General features: G+C 41.5%; 1 protein-coding gene across 1 annotated transcript in view; it reads left to right on the top strand.

Moving 5' to 3' along the window:
- The window catches only part of GDPD4 (glycerophosphodiester phosphodiesterase domain containing 4), a 142132-nt gene extending 127760 nt beyond the window's left edge, over positions 1–14372 (top strand). Inside the window, exons 15-17 of the mRNA XM_089305785.1 lie at positions 2788–2870; positions 3626–3678; positions 12632–14372. Of these exons, the coding sequence (XP_089161911.1) occupies positions 2788–2870; positions 3626–3678; positions 12632–12684 (189 nt within the window). The 3' untranslated portion in view covers positions 12685–14372. The remainder of the gene's footprint in view (positions 1–2787; positions 2871–3625; positions 3679–12631) is intronic.
- The last annotated feature ends 2264 nt before the right edge of the window (positions 14373–16636 follow it).

Raw genomic sequence — 16636 nt, 5'->3', positions numbered from 1 at the left:
TTACCAGTCACAACAGAAGGCAGAGTCCCAGTGCACACAAAGTTTTCAAAATTTTCCCAGTGTTATGTCTGCTAATTTTCTGTTAGCTAAAGAGAATCACATGATTAAGTTCAGAGCCAAGGTGAGAGAAACAAACTTTACCTTTTGAATGAGAGGAACAGCTAAGTAAGGTTGCATAGGGGCCTGCAAATAGAATTGGAAAGAGTATTGTGGTTTTGATAAACAATGTAACATGCCCTTACCTCATATTTTAAAAATTCACCTTTTATTTTTTTTAAAGATTCACTTATCTATTTGACAGAGTTACACACAGAGAGAAGGAGAGGCAGAGAGAGAGAGAGAAAGAGAGAGAGAGAGAGAGAGAGAGAGAGAGAGAGAGGTCTTGCATCCACTGGTTCGCTCCCCGATGGCCGCAATGGTTGGAACTGAGCGGATCTGAAGCCGGGAGCCAGGAGGTTCTTCCAGGTCTCCCACACAGGTGCAGGGGCTCAAGGACTTGGGCCATCTTCTGCTTCCTCAGGCCATAGCAGAGAGCTGGATCAGAAGTGGAGAAGATGGGACTTGAACCGGTGCCTATATGGGATGCCAGCACTGTAGGCGGCGGCTTTACCCACTACACCACAGCACTGGCCCCAAAAATTCACCTTTTGATAGAGGCAAAATATTTTCTTTGAAGATACTTCAGCTGATTGAGTTATATGCTTTCTTATTTAAACAAATCTAGTTATAACTTCTAATTTTTGTTTCTTTAAAACAGAAAATATACTTAAAATCATTCAGACAATCTGAGAGATATGCCTTGAATTTTCTAGTCCTCCTGCCCTAATCTCAGATAGTATGTTTTTGACACGTAATCTAATTGCAATTTAAAAAAATGATCTATTCTGTCTTCATGGAATCTTTGAAAACGTTTGGCTTAGTTTTCTTGAAAATAGTATATTTTGGGACCAGTGCTGTGGCACAGCAGGTTAACGCCCTTGCCTGAAGAGCGGGCATCCCATATGGGTGTCGGTTCGAGACCCAGCTGCTCCACTTCCAATCCAGCTCTCTGCTATGCCTTGGAAAGCAGTACAGGATGGCCCAAGTCCTTGGGCCCCGCACACGTGTAGGAGAACCCGGAAGAAGCTCCTGGCTTCGGATTAGTGCAGCTCTAGCTATTACAGCCAACTGGGGAGTGAACCATCAAATTGAAGACCTCTCTCTCTTTCCCTCTGCCTCTCCTCTCTCTGTGTAACTCCGATTTTCAAATGAATAAAAATAAAATATTTTTTAAAAAAAGAAAATGATATTATTTCACTCAGATGTTAGAGATTTAAGCAACGTTTAATTATATTGCATACTTACAATAACAAGTACAGTTGACCTGGTTTTTGGGGAACAGGGACAACTGATTCTTGGTGAATACTCAGATCACCAGGTTGGCATCCTGGAGCAATCAACAACCTAGGAATCAATCAGTATGTTTCTCAGAAATGATCAAGAGTCTTGATTTACTGGAAATTGGTTCAGAGCTTTCTCGTGCACCTGACTTGTAGGACTGTTGTGAAGATTAAATGTGGGCCGGCGCCGCGGCTCACTAGGCTAATCCTCCGCCTGCGGCACCGGCACACCAGGTTCTAGTCCCGGTCGGGGCACCGGATTCTGTCCCGGTTGCCCCTCTTCCAGGCCAGCTCTCTGCTGTGGCCCCGGAGCACAGTGGATGATGGCCCAAGTGCTTGGGCTCTGCACCCCATAGGAGACCAGGAGAAGCACCTGGCTCCTGGCTTCGGATCAGTGCGATGCGCCGGCTGCAGCGCGCCAGCCGCAGCGGCCATTAGAGGGTGAACCAATGACAAAAAGGAAGACCTTTCTCTCTGTCTCTCTCTCTCACTATCCACTCTGCCTGTCCAAAAAAAAAAAAAAAAAAAAAAAGATTAAATGTGAAAATGCCCCTGAAGTACTTAGAACACTTGCCTAGCTCCTGGTAAGTGCCCAGTGATTGTCAGTTGTTGTTATCATTGTTATAATCATTCATGTTATTATTATTCAGTTCAAGGAAACAATTTGGGTTAGGTTGGCATGAAAACAGAAAATGCCCAGTTGGTAACATCAAGTGAAATTTGAGGAGGAACAGTTGAGGTGGGAAGGGAATGTCAAACCAGGGAATTATAAAACTCATATGAGCAGATTCAGAAAGTGGAGCCCTGGAAAATGGATGATTTGTGCCAGGGACTTAGGGGAGGAGAGATGTAGGTAAGGGAGAATTATACTTTAACATACTTCTTTGAAGCGTGACGATTTGACAGTGGTTCCCCAGAGCTGGGTCACAGACTAATTGCTTCAGCATCGCCAGGGGAGCATGTTAAAATTCTGATTCTTGGGTCTGTCCTCAGCCCCGGGAATGTGTGTTACTAAAAGCTGCCCTAGTAGATTTGACTACACAGCCAAGTTTGGGAAGCCATACAAGGAAAACATAGAGGTAGGTACTAGAAATCCAGAAACCTGGGGTTTGAGTGTTGGGTCCTGAGTGGACTTGCTGTGTGATTTCTCTGGGACTCCCTCAGATGTGTGTATTGAGAATAAGGAGTGGTGTTCGAGCCCCTGCCTGTGTGAGAGGTAACTGGGAGGAGGAGCTGCAGGTGCTCTCCATGTGTGAGACTGCCACCTCAGTCAAGGCTCCTTCACCTGGTCTCTCCTCCCCTCCTGTCCTCCAGCTCTGACAGCAGAGCAAGTGACTGAGCCCATATGATCTAAAATCCCCTTCCAACTTTAAAGTTCATTACCTGTGGTTGGTTTCATGTTTTGCAGACACCAGGATACTATATGTTCATATGGCTTATCATGGATATTATTTCTGCAGTTTGCATTGGTGCACTATTTTATTTTCTCTGGTAAGTATATATTGGTAACTTTAGTTGACTTTTTCCAAAAGTAAGAGTAATAAAATGGGTTTGTAAAGAATGTTGAGAAAGAACAGAGTTAAGCTCTTCTTGTAATCCCACATCAGAAGATGGAGTTCATGATCTAAACCTCTAATTTCTTCTCATGCTACCTGTGGCCTCCTTATACCTCTTCCACATTCCCAACCCAAGACTATTTTCAGGAGAAGGACTGTCACTAAAGCTTAGTCAAATATGTTACTATGGATTTAGTGTGACCAGTTAGTTAGAGAGCAGGGCCTGAGGGTTTGCCCCAAACAAGTGCCTTCATCCTTCTACCTACCACAAACTGGAGAGGAGGGTGCTGTGCAAAGAGCAAGTTCAGAAAACAGAGTTTTCGTCCCTGTTTTGCCCCTTATTTACAAGTGACCCTGAGAAAATCATTACCAGTTTCTGGGCCATAGTCTTTTTATCTGCCCAGGAAGATGACATGTGAGAATCCTTGCAGGACAATGTTATAGGATTGCATGTTTCAGGGTGGAAGAGGGAAGGAACATCCTGGACGAGGAATGTCAGTTAGTGGAAAGCATGGGTCATTAGGCCTGGTCTTTACTTGATGTGTGACTTATCCTTTAAAGGGTAGAAGCATAAACCCTCTGCCCAAATGAGAATCTGATTAGATAATGTTGTTTTTCTGGTCACTGCCTTGAATTATTGCCTTTTATAAGAGAGATATATGAGTTCATAGATGGTCTGCTTCCTTCCAGGCAGAGAAAGATGAAGACAGAACAATTGCTTGAAAGAGCTAGAAATCAAACAGGTAAGTTAAGATGTAGCCTGCTTGTATCTCTCCATTCCTACCAGGGTGCTTCCAGAAAACAGAGTGGTATCTGCTTTTCATGTCTCTGACAACACCTGACGATGTCTGGGAAGTTGGGCTGGGGGGATGAAGACTAGAGAGTGTCAGAAAATACTGTCAGCCCCCTCTGTATCTGTGGGTTCCACATCTGAGTATTCAACCAATCACAGATTGGAAATATTTGAGGAAAAATTGTTATATTGTTATATCTTTGTACATTACAAACTTAGGCTTCTAGTGGTTATGTCTGTACCAAACACATTCAGACAGTTTTTCTCATTGTTAGTCATAACAGTAGGGATGCATTCTGTTAAATGTATCATTAGGCAGTTTTTGTTAGGTGAACATCACAGAGTGTACTTATTCAAAGCTAGGTGGTATAGTCTACACATCTAGGCTATGTGCTCTGTGTGTGTGTATGTGTAGGGCATAGCCTGTTGCTCTTAGGACCATGATGAAAACAAACAACATGAGATTAAATCATGCCTGAGGGGAAATGATGCATTCAGAGACATTAGGCCCAGGCATTTGATGAAGCATTTAAGTCAGCATTTGGGATGTCAGCATCCCATATCGAAATGTCTGATTTGAGTCCTGCCAACTTTGCTTCTGATCCAGCTTCCTGCTAGTGCACATCCTGGGAAGATAAGAGATAAGGGCTCAAGTACTTAGGTCACTGCTACCAAGATGGGAGACCAAATAGAGTTCAGGCTCCTGGCTTCAGCTTAGGCCAGCCCTGACTGTTGTGGGCTTTTGAGTAGTGAATCAGTGGATGGAACATCTTCCTTCTTCCTCCCCCTCTCTCTTTCCCCTTCTTACACCTCCCTGTCCCTCTTCATTTCTCTGCATTGCAAATAAAATAAATATTTTTAAAAAGAGATACACAGTAAATACAAGATTATGGGGATACTGCTGCTATAATACACAGTGTTTTGTAGTAAGCTTATTTTTTATAGTATAAAGAATATACTCTAACAATGATGAAAAATGTAAGGGCAAATGTTTGGCCTAGTACTTAAGACATTGTTTGGGATACTTGCATCCCATGTCAGAGAATCTGGAATCAGACCTGGTTTCACTCCTGATTCCGCCACAGCTAGTGCACATGCTGGGAGGCAGCAGGTAATGACTAGTAGTTGGGTACCAGTCACCCAGGTAGGAGACCTGGATTGCATTCCCAGCTTCCAGATTCCGAATGGCTCAGCCCTGGCCATTATGGGCATTTGGGGAGTGTACCAATGGATCTGAAGTCCCTCTATCCTAATCTATTTCTCTCAATTTAAAAAATTTTAAAAGTATAGTCAATACATAAACCACTAAAATTTGTCATTTATTATTATTATCAATACTTTTTACTGCGCATATTGTATGCATTACACTTTTATATGACTGGCAATGCAATAGGTTTGTTTGCATCAGATTTCCCACAAACACATGAGCAATGCATTGTACTACATAAAACAGATATGAGTCACTAGGTTATAGAAACTTTTCAGTCTTGTTATAATAATATGGGAACACCATCATATATGCAGTTAATTGTCAATCAAAGCTTCCTTTTGAGGCAAATGACTATATTTCTTAATACAGTGTAACAAATATTTATGTAGCATTGAGAGTGTATTAGCCTGTATATAAGTACTCCAGAAATGATGTGTTATATATATATGTAAGTTAGATATCCATATTATATATATGTAAGGGACTGGAGCACCCACAGATTTTAGCATCTGCAGATTTTGGTATCCTAGACTCCCACAGATGTGGAAGGCTGACTGTATGGGTTGGGCACAGCTTCTGGATGACCCTTTGATCAGTCTTCAGACCTGGGACTTCATCATCCAAGCAGAGAGATCCCTTGGAAGATTACAAGCATGGGTGTTTATTTGTTCACTTCCTCACACGTTCATCCATCACAGTTATTTAGTACCCACTGTATTGCAGGTATACAATTGTAGGTAACTGAATTCCAGGTAGGAATTGTAGGTAACTGAAAGCTATCCAAGAGACAGGAGGACTGGCCTGCAGGAGCAGTGAGGAAGCAGGCAAAAGTAGCATTGACATCAGTGGGCCAGACTCCTCTGTGCAGGACAGACTAAGTATCATGGCCATTAGGGCCGACGGTGCTTTATGGAGCTTCAGTTATTGGTGACATATGTTGAAGAGTGAAGGAATGCTGGGCTAGGGCCTAGTCTCTGCATGCATGCCATCAGGAGGTGGCCAGTGAGTTTAAAACAAGGGAGTGACATGGACAGATTTCTCTGTAAAGGGAAGGACATTTTTTATTCAATTAAATAACTCAGGGTTAAGGAAGTGCAATAGACCCAGCAAGAGAAGGTAAAGTTGGAGTTCATTTCTTAGAATGTTCTGGGGGAGAATCACACAGTGAGTGACTAGTTTGGGAACTCAGGCCAGTGTCAAAGAGAAAACTAATTAGGAGACAGATGACTGTGCAGAATGGATTATGGTTCCCTTCCACACTCTGGAACCTTAAGTAAAGTTGGTGCAATCACAAAACCATGAGTTAATAGAACTTCTTGTGTACAATGGTGAGGAGCCTAAAATTCCATATACCCAGTGGCAAGAGTTGAAATGATACACCACGTAGGGTTGCAGGAATGGATCCACAGGGACCTTGGAAAAATATGCTAGGAAATTTGAATAAATCAATTGAGGGTCAGTGGTCTTTCATATGCTATGAAATGGAAGGTTTAAGCCCATTTCACTCCAGTCTATAAGTGGCAGGGAGATCTTGGATTTTAACTGAGTTAAATAAAGATGCTGTACTTTCTATATAAAGAAGTTTGAAGGCTGTATTCCCTCCACCTTATGATTATCAGTAGTTGTATCAGCAAGTTAGAGCTGTTATGACAAAGTGCCGCAGATTGGGTGCCTTGACAACAGAAATTTATGTCCTCACAATTCTGAAAGCTGAAAGTCCAAGATCAGGGAACTGTAACATTTGATTGCTGATGAGAGCTTTCTTCCTAGCTTGTAGACAGTTGCTGTGTCCTGACATGACCTTTCTATACCTGTTCTCTCGGAGAGAGAGGGATGGATCTCTGGTCTCTCTTACTTGTGCCTATGAGGATATATGTCCTATTGGATTAGGGCCCCACCTTATGGCCTCATTTAACCTTAATTGTCTCCTTAAAGTCACATTAAGGGTAAGGGCGTCCACAGATGAATTAAGGGCTGAGGATAATTCATTCTATAACAGTCATTCATCCAAGGAATGACTAGAACATGTAAATGGCAAGGAAAGCTTGAATAGGAAAGGAGTTTTGAAGGAAAATTTGAAGAAATGCATAAATTTGGATAAAGGAGGTAGCTATATGCCTTAGGTACAGTATTCCATTAATTTGACCCCACCACCTACCAGGTTGAAATGGTTACAAGAAAATAGGGTAGGTAGGAAATAAATTTAAGTTTTTTTCTTGTTTTTAAGAACTCTTCTTTGTTCTGTTATAGAAAATAGTTTTACTTGATCTGAGCAGAGAGAAAATATATTGAAAGGCTATTTAGGTACCTCTAAGTGATGCCTAAGGAAGTGGAAAAATAAGTTTAAAGTCAGCAAAGGAAAAAGACTGAGCAGGGGCAGGTTCTGTGGTATAGTGGGTAAAGCCACTGCCTGCAGTGCCAGCATCCCATACAGGCACTGGTTCAAGTCCTGGCTGCTCCATTTCCAATCCAGCTCTCTGCTAAGTCCTGGGAAAGCAGTGGAAGATGGCCCAGGTCCTTGGGCCCCTGTACCTGTGTGGGAGACCCAAAGGAGGCTCTTGGCTCCTAGCTTCGGATTGGCTCAGCTCTAGTCATTGTGGCCATTTGGGCAATGAACCAGCAGATGGAAGACCTCTATCTCCGCCTCTGTCTCTCTGTAACTCTGCCTTCCAAATAATAAATAAATAAATCTTTAGGAAAAAAAAGACTGATCAGATTCTCATACCACAGCAAAAGCCACATCCATTCATCTTGAGGAGAATGGAGCCTCTAACATTAAACACCGTGCCACATCTTGTACCACAACCACTTGCAGTTTGGCCATGTTCATGTACCTGCTGATGCCATGACTGCCACCAGAAGACATTTATTGCTTCTCTCCTTTCAGGATGTATTTTTCAGCAATTTATTTAATTATTCTTAAAGATTTATTTACTTACTTATTCACTGGAAAGGCGGAGTGACAGAGACAGAGATATTCCATCTACCCATCTATTGGTTCACTTGTCAAATGCCAGCAACAGTCAGAGATGGGTAAGACAGAGCCTTGAATCAGGAACTCCAACTGCTTTCCCATATTGGTGGCAGGGACATAAATTCTTTGGGCTGTCTTCCACTGCCTTCCTATGTGCATTAGCAAAAAGCTGGATCAGAAGCAGAGCAGCCAGGACTTAAACTAGCACTCCAGTATGTGATGTGGGCATCCTGCATACTGCTTAACCAACTGTGCAAAATGTTTACATCTTTTTTTAAGATTTATTTGTTTATTTGATAGGCAGAGTTCCAGACAGGAAGAGACAGAGAGGTCTTCCATCCACTGGTTCATTCCTCAAATGGCTGCAATGGCCGATCAGGAGCCAGAAGCTTTTTCCAGATCTCCCATATGGGTTCAGGGGCCCAAACACTTGAACCATCTTCTGCTGGTTTCCCAGGCTGTTAGCAAGGAGCTGGATCAGCCAGGACTCAAACCAGCACCCATATGGGATGCTGGAACTGCAGGCATAGGCTTAACCTACTGTGCCACAGTGCCAGCACCTGCTTGCCTCCTTTCTAACAATTTAAAGTAGCCAATCCTTTGTCTTCTTTGTCATTTTTTATGAAAAGTCTTCAGTTTTCATTTCTTTCTCTGTTTGTAATACATCTTTTTCCTTCCTCTGGATACTTTTTAATTTTTTTCTTTTGTTACTAGTTTTTAGTAATTTGATTATAGTTTACCTTGGTATGTATGTAAGTATGTGTGTAGATGCCTGGGATTCACTGAAATTCTTAGATATATCAGACTGTAATTTTTATCTGATTAGACAAATTTTCAGGCCTTATTTCTTCAGATCTTTTCCTTTTGGAGATTCTAATTACATAGGTAATAGAGAATGTATTATCCCATAGGTTTCTGAAACTGTTCATTTTTAATTTTAGCCTATTTTGTGGAGGTGGACTCTTATTGGGTGTATTAGTTTTTTATTGCTATGTTAAAAATTAACCTCAAATCTAGTAGCTTAAAACAAGACAACTTTATTATTCCATAGGCAAAAGTGAGATGGCCCTCTGCTTAGAGTCTTAACAGGCTAAAATCAAGGTGTCTACTGGGACTGTAATCTCATCTGATGTTTAGGATTCTCTTCCAAGCTCACTAATTGTTACTGAAAAGAAGTTCCTTGTAGTTGTAGGAGTTAAGTCAGCTGTTTCCTTGATGTTTGTGACAGAGTTTGGTTCTGAGTTTCCGGAAGCCATCTTCATGTCCTAACCATTTGGTTATCTTACAAGTTAGCAATTTACTTCTTCAGTGCCAGTTAATAGAATATCTCTCTAGTCTGCTATGATGTAATATAATCATAAAAGTAACTGTCCCACCACTTTTGTCATATAATATAGCCTAATCAAGGGAGACATAGTCTATCATTTTTACTTTTCTTATCCAGCTCAAGGGAAGGTGTTTATACAAGGGACATAAACCAGAGGTTGGGAATCATGGGGTTATTCCATAGATTGTCTTCTACTCCACTGATCTTTTCTCCTATAATGTCTAATCTGCTGTTAATTTCAGATGATCAAGTTCTCATTTCAGATATTATATATTTTATCTCTAGGGGTTTCATTTGATTCCTTCTCAATATTTCCCCCTTTCTGTCTTCATTATGTTCATGTTTCCTTTAAATTTATGAATATAGTTACAGTTGTTATTTTAATATCTTTATTTGCAAGTTCTGTCATCTCATTTCTGGGTCTGGTTCTATTAACTGATACTTTTTTTTTTTTTTTTTTTTTTGACAGGCAGAGTGGACAGAGAGAGAGACAGAGAGAAAGGTCTTCCTTTGCCGTTGGTTCACCCTCCAATGGCCGCCGCGGCCAGCGCGCTGCGGCCGGCGCACTGCGCTGATCCGATGGCAGGAGCCAGGAGCCAGGTGCTTTTCCTGGTCTCCCATGGCGTGCAGGGCCCAAGCACCTGGGCCATCCTCCACTGCACTCCCTGGCCACAGCAGAGGGCTGGCCTGGAAGAGGGGCAACCGGGACAGAATCCGGCGCCCCAACCGGGACTAGAACCCGGTGTGCCGGCGCCGCTAGGCGGAGGATTAGCCTAGTGAGCCGCGGCGCCGGCCGATACTTTTTTCTGAATATAGATTTGCTTCTTAGCATGTCTAGTATCTATCATTTTTACCATAATACCATAAAGTATTTACTGATTCATTTAAAAATAATTTCAGGGGTGGGCATTTGATGGAATGGTTAAGCTGCTGTTTGGGATGCCCACATGCCATGTTAGAGTGCCTGGGTTTGAGTCTTGAAGCAGCTAGTAAGGACTCAAGTAGTTGGGTCTCTACCACACCGGTGGGAGACCAGATTTAGTTCCTGACTCTTGACTTCAGGCTGGATCAGCTGTGGCTGTTGTGGGGCATCTGTGAAGTGAAACAGCAGATGGGTGATCTCTGTATCTCTGTCTCCCTCCCTCTATCTGCCTGTCTACCTCTTTAATCAATCAGATAAAGATTTCACCCTAAAGTAATCACAAAACAATACTACAGTGGGAAGTGTGGAAGTATTTTACTTGTTACAAATCTCTTTATGGATTAATAGATGATATGCATCCTCAAGTCTACTCCTGAATTCAAGCTCTTGCAAACATCACCTGCCATGTGGTCTCTGCAAAACTCCACTATACATTGATGATAATGAAAACAGTAAATAACATATCAGTAGCATTATTAATATGATTTTAATATTGTGGATCCCCTCTCCCAAAAGGATCTCAGAGCCATCCAAAGGTTCCTAAATGATACTGTAAGAATAGCTGATCTAAATTTTTACATTTATTGGCAAAATGATGTATACGGTCTCACCTGAGAATGTCATTTCAGATGATTGTAGCATCTCTAGTCATATCCCTTAATTTTGTGCCTTAATTTTTTAACTATTGATCAGTCTCACTACAAGTTTTTCAGTTTTAATAGCCTTTGATAAAAGACATGAATATAAATATTCAAGAAGCTTGCTGGCACTGTGGTTCAATAGGCTAATCCTCTGCCTTGCGGCGCCGGCACACCGGGTTCTAGTCCCGGTCGGGGCACCGGATTCTGTCCCCTCTTCCAGGCCAGCTCTCTGCTATGGCCCGGGAGTGCAGTGGAGGATGGCCCAAGTCCTTGGGCCCTGCACCTGCATGGGAGACCAGGAGAGGAACCTGGCTCCTGGCTTCGGATCAGCGCGGTGCGCCGGCCGCAGCGCACTGGCCGCGGTGGTCATTGGAGGGTGAACCAACAGCAAAAAAGGAAGACCTTTCTCTCTGTCTCTCTCTCACTGTCCACTCTGCCTGTCAAAAAAAAAATTACTGTAAATGTAAATGGATTAAACTCTCCAAACAAAAGTTAGAGATTAGCAGGATGGATTACAGAAACATGATCCAACTAAATGCTGTCTCTTTTTTAAAAGACTCAGTTTAGATCCAAAGATACAAATAGGTTGACAGTGAAAGGATGAGAAAGAGATATTCTAAAATAGTAAACAAAAGAAAGCAAAAAAGACAAAATAGACTTAAATTTAAAGGCCCTCACAAGTAAAAACATTGGACACTGAAAACCATAAAACTACTGAGAAAATAAAAGACCCAAATAATTGGAGCCATATATTCATGTTCATGATTTGAAAATATCATGAAAATATTAATTGTCATGGAATTGACCTAAAAATTCAAGTCCAGTGGAAATCCCCATGGTAAACAAACAAACAAACAAAAAAACAAAAACAAACAAACTTATTTCAGGTTTGTTTGTTTATGTTCAGTTTTGAAAGGCAGAGTTAGAGATCTTCCATGTGCTGGTTCACTCCTCAAATGGCCATGGTGGCCAGGGTTGGGCCAGGCCAAAACCAGGAGCTTCATCCAGATCTCCTACAATGGGTAGCAGGGGCCTAAGTACTTGGGCCATTTTTCACTGCTTTACCAGGTGCATTACCAGGGAACTAGATTAGAAATGGAACAGTTGGGACATTAAGCAACACCCATATGGAATGCCAGTGTTGCCGGCAGCAGCTTAAGCTGGTACGTCACAACACCAGCCCCCACAAAAATAACTTTGAATTCTGGTTTTACATCTCTGAGTTTTCATTTTCAGCTAGATTCTTGTCCCCTATTTCCTCACCATACTATAAACTCTTATAATTTTAAGATTTTTTTTGTTTTTGTAGATCATCTAGTTTTTAATTTGTTTTTGGTAGAATTGGTCTCAATTTCCTAATTCCATTATTAGAAGCCTCTACTATCTGTTTTTTCCTATAAGTCAGGCAAAAATTATCTATTCAGCACATAATGTGTAGCAAACACTTCTGAGGGTTATTTGCAGTGGCAAGCAAGACAAATTCTCTATCCATAGAAAACTACCATTGTAATTGAGAATGTGTTGCTTTTTCTGTTGAATAATTTGTAATCAACTAATAGTTGAGAAATGTATCAACTTTACGCAGCAGTCAGCCTTTGCCTTCTGAGGGCTTCCATGGTGAACTAGTGCTTATGACTAGAGTCTTAAGCCCAAGCCCCAAGCTCAATTAGATAGCTTTAATAAAGTTTGCCAAAAGTCTGGGACAGTGGGGAGGGCTTGGAGGAAAGAATCTAGCAGGGTGAGTGATGAGCTGACATTTGAGAGATGACTTGGATTTCAGACAGAGGCAGTAACATTTAAGAAATTTGTGTTTCTTTTCTATCCCACAGATAGCATAGACCTTCCAGAGGAAAGAATTGAGATTCAAGAAGCTCCACGCTGATATGTAAAGCCTCCTTCCAGAGTTGTGCAAAGCCCTTGGACTCAGCCCTCTACCCAGTTTTAACCAAGGATGTAAACAGACATCCAGGCACTTTTCATTTTTCATTAGCCCCCAAGAAGAAACTAGTGCTTGCCAAACCCTATGTTAATTGGTGCACCCTGTGTTAACTGGTGTAACTCCATCCAGGAGGCCACCAGCAGTACTGCCCTCCATAGAGGCACCCATGACTGAATCTTCCAGTGAATCCTTTGTAACACTATATTCTACTCCATACAACATATTCTTTTCAAAGAAGAATTAGCCACATCTCACTCTCCTTCTCCCTCCTTCTGTCTGTGTCCAAGTAGGGGATGGTCAAGAAAGGCACACAGAGGGCCACTGAGGCTCTCAGGAGAACCTTTCTCCTGAGAAAGGTTATGGAAAGGTCCAGCCCTTCCATAAGTATGTATCTCAACAGGATAGGCAAGGGGAAATGTGTGATCTTGGATCTAGAATGAGTTGCTCTGTGGGGATTGCAGTTTGTCTTATCCTAACACTTCCATAGTATCCCCTGATAAGAGTGACTAGTAACATCAGCATGTCAATAAAGGCAACCTGTTGGGAATCTGAAGGTAAATTATGTGGTTTTAAGCGCCCTCTGTGATCACTCAGGTTGACAAAGCCTAAGGTATGGGTACAGTAATCATCGGCCTCCTATGTCAGAGACTAAGGTGTCAGGGGCAAGGATTTCATTCCACACACAACTTTTCTGATCTACTATGCATTGGGATGCTTCCTAATACATTGTGGCTTGCTGATTCCCCAGTGGACATAATCCCATGCCACCCAATGGCCCTTGGCTCTGAAAGAAAACCAGACCCACAGCACATATCTGGATCCCAGTCAATCTGGAGAATTCCAAAGAAGAAAGGCCCAAGATCTGCCACGTGAAAGCTATTAGTACAATGAAATAAAAATAGAATATTTTGAAATACGGCGTTAGTCAAACACAGGCATAAGCTCTATAGCCTGTCCTCTTGACTGACAATAAGAAGGGGATGTTGCCATTCCCGTCAAGTAGGATTCAGTCTATTGTAGGAGACTAGATAAATGTAAGTATTTATCGATATAAAAGTTTAAATCTTCAAGAAATTAGGCAGGACATGAATAATTGGTCCTAGAGGATGTTATATGGACTAAGCTAGACACAAAGAAATGCACGGCATGGTCTCACTTACTTGTGAAATCTAAAATAGTCAAACTCAGAAGCAAAGACTCACCAAGGTCTAGGGGGAGGAGAAAGAAGAGAGGTGCTGGTTATACAAACAAATAAGTTCCAAAGATCTAATGCACAGCATTCTGACTAAAGGTAATAATATTCTCTACTTGAAATTTGCCAGGAGGGTGAATTTAAGTGTTCACACCACAAAAAATAGTAACTCTTGAGTATGTGTTATGATGGATGTGTCAATTGCTTGATGGTGGTGATTATTTCCCATTGTATGGTATATGAAAAAAATCTTTTTTAGGAATTATTTGTTTTAAAGGCAGAGCTACAGAGGGATCTTCCATCCACTGGTCACTTCTCAAATGCCCACGGCAGCAGGCACTAGGCCATGTCGAAGCCAAGAACCAGAAACTCCATCCAGTTCCTGCCTGCGGGTGGCAAGAGTCCAGGCACTTGGAACACTCCCTACCAAGATGTGCATTATCAAGAAACAGGATTGGAAAGGTGAAACATCAGAGTCTTGAACCAGGTACTCAGATATGGTCTTCCCTCCATTGGTTCATCCCCGAAATGGCCACAACGGCCAGAGCTGCGCCTATCTGAAGCCAGGAGCCGGGTGCCTCCTCCTAATCTCCCATGCGGATCCAGTGGCCCAAGCACTTGGGCCATCTTCTACTGCCTTTCCAGGCCATAGCAGAGAGCTGGATTGGAAGAGGAGCAGCCGGAACTAGAACCGGTGCCCATATAGGATGCCAGCGCCGCAGGCAGAGGATTAACCCGCTGCACCATGGCATCAGCCCCCGCCCCCATTTGGAATTTATCTTTGTATGTGGCATAAGGATCAGACTTAATTCTTTTGAATGTCTGTATCCAGTTTTCTCAGCACCATTTTTTGAAAAGATTGTCTTTTCCCTTTTTAAATGGTTTTAGTATCCTTGTCTGATTTCAATTTACTGTGAATATGAGATTTTATTTCTAGTTTCTGTATGCTGTTCCCTTGGTCTATATGTCTGTTTTTATAGTAGCATCATACTGTTTTGATTACTGTAGTTTTGTAGTAATTTTTGAAATCAAGAAGTTTGTAAATCCTCCAACTTTGTTCCTTTTCAAGATGATTTTGGCTATTTGAGGTTCTTTGAGATTCCACATGAATTTAGGACATAACAAATGTCACTGAGATACTGATAGTACTTATTGTGTATTTGTAGATCATTTTGATATCTTGACAATATTGAATTTTCAAATCCATTAACCTGGAATATCTTTCCATTTATTTATTTCTTCTTTAATTTCTATCAGCAGTATTTTCTAGTTTTTCATGTATAAGTTTTCTTCTTTGCGTTAAATTTATACTCAAGTCTTTTATTCGTTGTAATGCTATCATATATGAAATTTTTTTTTTTTTTACTTTTTGATTTTTTTTCATGGCAAGTTCTCTGTGGTCTTTTTTATTCTCTTCATTTATTTTATTTTCTTGAATCTGGATGTTATTATCCTCCAGTTCATTCAGCTTTTCTTTTTTATGAAGATTTGTTTTATTTATTTGAACAACAGAGTGACAGAGAAAGAGGGAAAAAAAAGAGAGAGATCTTTCTTCCACTGGTTCACTCTCCAGTTGGTCACAATGAAGCCAGGAGCCTACAGCTCCATCCAGGTCTCCCACATGGGTAGCAAAGACCCAAGCACTTGAGCCATCTTCTACTGCTTTCCCAGGGACATTAGCTGGGAGCCGGATCACAAGTGGAGCAGCCAAGATTCAAACAGGTGCTTTGTCATGAGATGCCAGTGTTGCAGGTGGTGGTTTAACCTACTGCACCATGCCAGCTCCAGCTTTTCTTCTTTGTATACCTTGTGAGTTTACCTTTGTCTTTTTTTCATTTTTCATTCAGTTCTATCAGTTTCTTTTTGTTTGTTTTTGTTGTTTATATCAATTTCTGTTTCAGATCTCTGTTAAGTTTTTTGAAATTTTTCAGTTTTGCTTTATGGTATTTTAACTATGAAATCACTTGATTTTAAAATTTTTGACTACTCGATGTTGGAGTATGTTAACAATTTTTCTTTACTTCATGGCATGATTGGGGGGAGGGCAGATGTTATTCTTTTGTTTGTCCAGAAGTTTTGATTTTCATTTCTGTTGGCTGTCAGTACGCTTGTAAAAATACTTCAGTGTAAGTATTGTTGCTTGTATTTTGAATGTCATGGGCCAGCTATTAGCAGTGAAATTCTATACTGTGATAGGAAGAAGAGGAGAATCTCGGACACTTTCCGTTTTCTTAGTTTGAGGCTCCTTCTTCTGTTACTCTTGTTTCTTTAATGTATTGTGACCTTTAGGGGCCAAATTTCTCTTTATCTTTCTATTCTATATTATTGCAGTAGCAGCCTTAGGTGTCAGGTATGTCTTTACTTCTCTTCAGAAGCTGACTGCTGCTTTCACAAGATGCCAGCACTTTCTGTCTTACCATCAGAAGTGTCCTCCAAGATTTTCTTCTGGTGCCCTGAACTTCAAACCCCTTTCCTCTCATTGTCAGTCCACTCACTGATGGAACTCAGATCTGCTCCCAATAGTTTCTGTTCAGGATGGGGCCTCTCCTTTGTTGACATTGTGTAGACACCACGCTGTAAGAACCCCACCCCCACCCCGCGCGTTTCCCACATTGCTTCACAATTTTGCAGTCTCCTCTTTCCAGCAGGAACTCCAGCACCAACTCTGCTGGATTTAGTTGCATGTTTTTACTTAACTTGAGA

The sequence above is a fragment of the Oryctolagus cuniculus genome, chromosome 1 (assembly GCF_051225735.1).
Source record: "Oryctolagus cuniculus isolate XC-2025 breed Fujian yellow rabbit chromosome 1, ASM5122573v1, whole genome shotgun sequence".
NCBI lineage: Eukaryota > Metazoa > Chordata > Mammalia > Lagomorpha > Leporidae > Oryctolagus > Oryctolagus cuniculus.
The sequence above is the reverse complement of the archived record's forward strand: the minus strand, read 5'-3'. Positions and strand labels throughout refer to the sequence as shown.